The following is a 1,414-nucleotide window of genomic DNA, read 5'->3' on the forward strand; positions in this document are numbered from 1 at the left end:
CAGGAGAGGGCAGCTGAGAGGCTGCGAAGCTCTGACAGGCGACCGGACAAGGGGCTTTTCAGGAAGACCCTGCCTGGAGCCCTAAGCACCACAAGTGGGAACGTCTCTCCTGCTCCTGAATATTCATCTCAGCCTGGGATACAAAACGGGGCAAAGTCAGGCCAAGCTGCCTGCTGCCGCCCAGTAGTAGGATGGCCGTGCTACTGACAGAGCTGGGAGCAGCGTGCTTGCTCCAGCATCTGCACACCGTGCGAGTGAAACCTCTTCCCAGAGCCAAAGCACTAGCTTCTCCACAGTTTGAGGGCCCAGGGTCTCTGGAGAGGGACCTTTGTGGCCTTGAGTCTTTAAAGGAGCTCTGTGCTGGTGTACTCTGTCCTTGCTTTGTGTCTCCAGTTACCTCTTTCTCTCTCTGATGTGCTGTCTCAATCGCCATCTGTTTACAGGGCTTTGTCAAATCAAAAAGCATGCGATGCTCTCAGAGCCTTGACTCCTTTAGTGGGATTCAGTGTGCACCCAGTTCTTCCTCCTCTCCTCCATTCTTTTGTCTCTAGTGTCCTTTTAGGTGGGGTAGCCGTAGTCCTTGTGCTGGGAATACCTGATGACCCAGACCTCTGCCATTCCAGGGTCACACTGGAAATCACAAAAAGGTTTATGTCATTTCAGCTAGGGGCATCTTCTGGAGTCTTTGTATCTGTCAGACCACCAGCACTTCCTTCCTCGGCTATCAGAAAGATCACAGACCTCTGCACAGTCTGAGACCCAGCCAGCAGCTCCTTCAGCATGTAGTTTTACATGGCTTCTCTCAGTTTCTGCCCCACATTTAATTTCTGACAGATTCTAGGTGACTGGTGGCTGAGCTGAGCAAATGATAATACATCTCATAAGAAGTAAATTCTTGCCAGTCTTAGGATGATGGCAAGTAGGCAGCGGGGGTTAGTGCAGCCAGCTTCTTTCCAGTTCAAGGTTGTGTTCAAATGCGCGGTCCATGGCTATGGAGTCCTACTCAGCCCAGATCTGCTCCTCTTGCAAGATTTTTTTTTCGACCCCAAGCTTCAAAGCTTTATTGCCTTGGCTTAATATTAAATAATATATTTTTAATAATTGCCAAATAACTCTCTTTAGTTGTCTAATATGAAGCAAGGGAACCTTTGTCTCTAGTGAAAGGAGAGCATAACACTCCCCACTCACTGCTCTTGCTTTCTCTTGTTGCAGACATTCCGGTGATCCCTGATTTGGAGGAAGTCCAGGAGGAAGATCTGGCCATGCAAGTGGCAGCTCCTCCCAGGTAAGAGCACTGCCAGGTGTTCTGGAGGCTCTCATCAGCAGTGCAAAATGGCTGGTGAAATTAAACTCCATCTTATCTCCTGCTCTCTGGATGTCAGTGGCAGTGCCCTTCAGCAGGGGTCGGGGCTGT

General features: G+C 49.9%; 1 protein-coding gene across 1 annotated transcript in view; it reads left to right on the top strand.

Annotated features, from left to right (window-relative positions):
* IFT43 (intraflagellar transport 43) overlaps window positions 1-1,414 on the top strand; it is a 45,174-nt gene that overhangs the window by 40,832 nt on the left and 2,928 nt on the right. Inside the window, exon 5 of the mRNA XM_009886977.1 lies at window positions 1,213-1,285. Within this exon, the coding sequence (XP_009885279.1) occupies window positions 1,213-1,285 (73 nt within the window). The remainder of the gene's footprint in view (window positions 1-1,212; window positions 1,286-1,414) is intronic.

The sequence above is a fragment of the Charadrius vociferus genome, unplaced genomic scaffold (assembly GCF_000708025.1).
Source record: "Charadrius vociferus isolate BGI_N301 unplaced genomic scaffold, ASM70802v2 scaffold14, whole genome shotgun sequence".
Lineage (NCBI taxonomy): Eukaryota > Metazoa > Chordata > Aves > Charadriiformes > Charadriidae > Charadrius > Charadrius vociferus.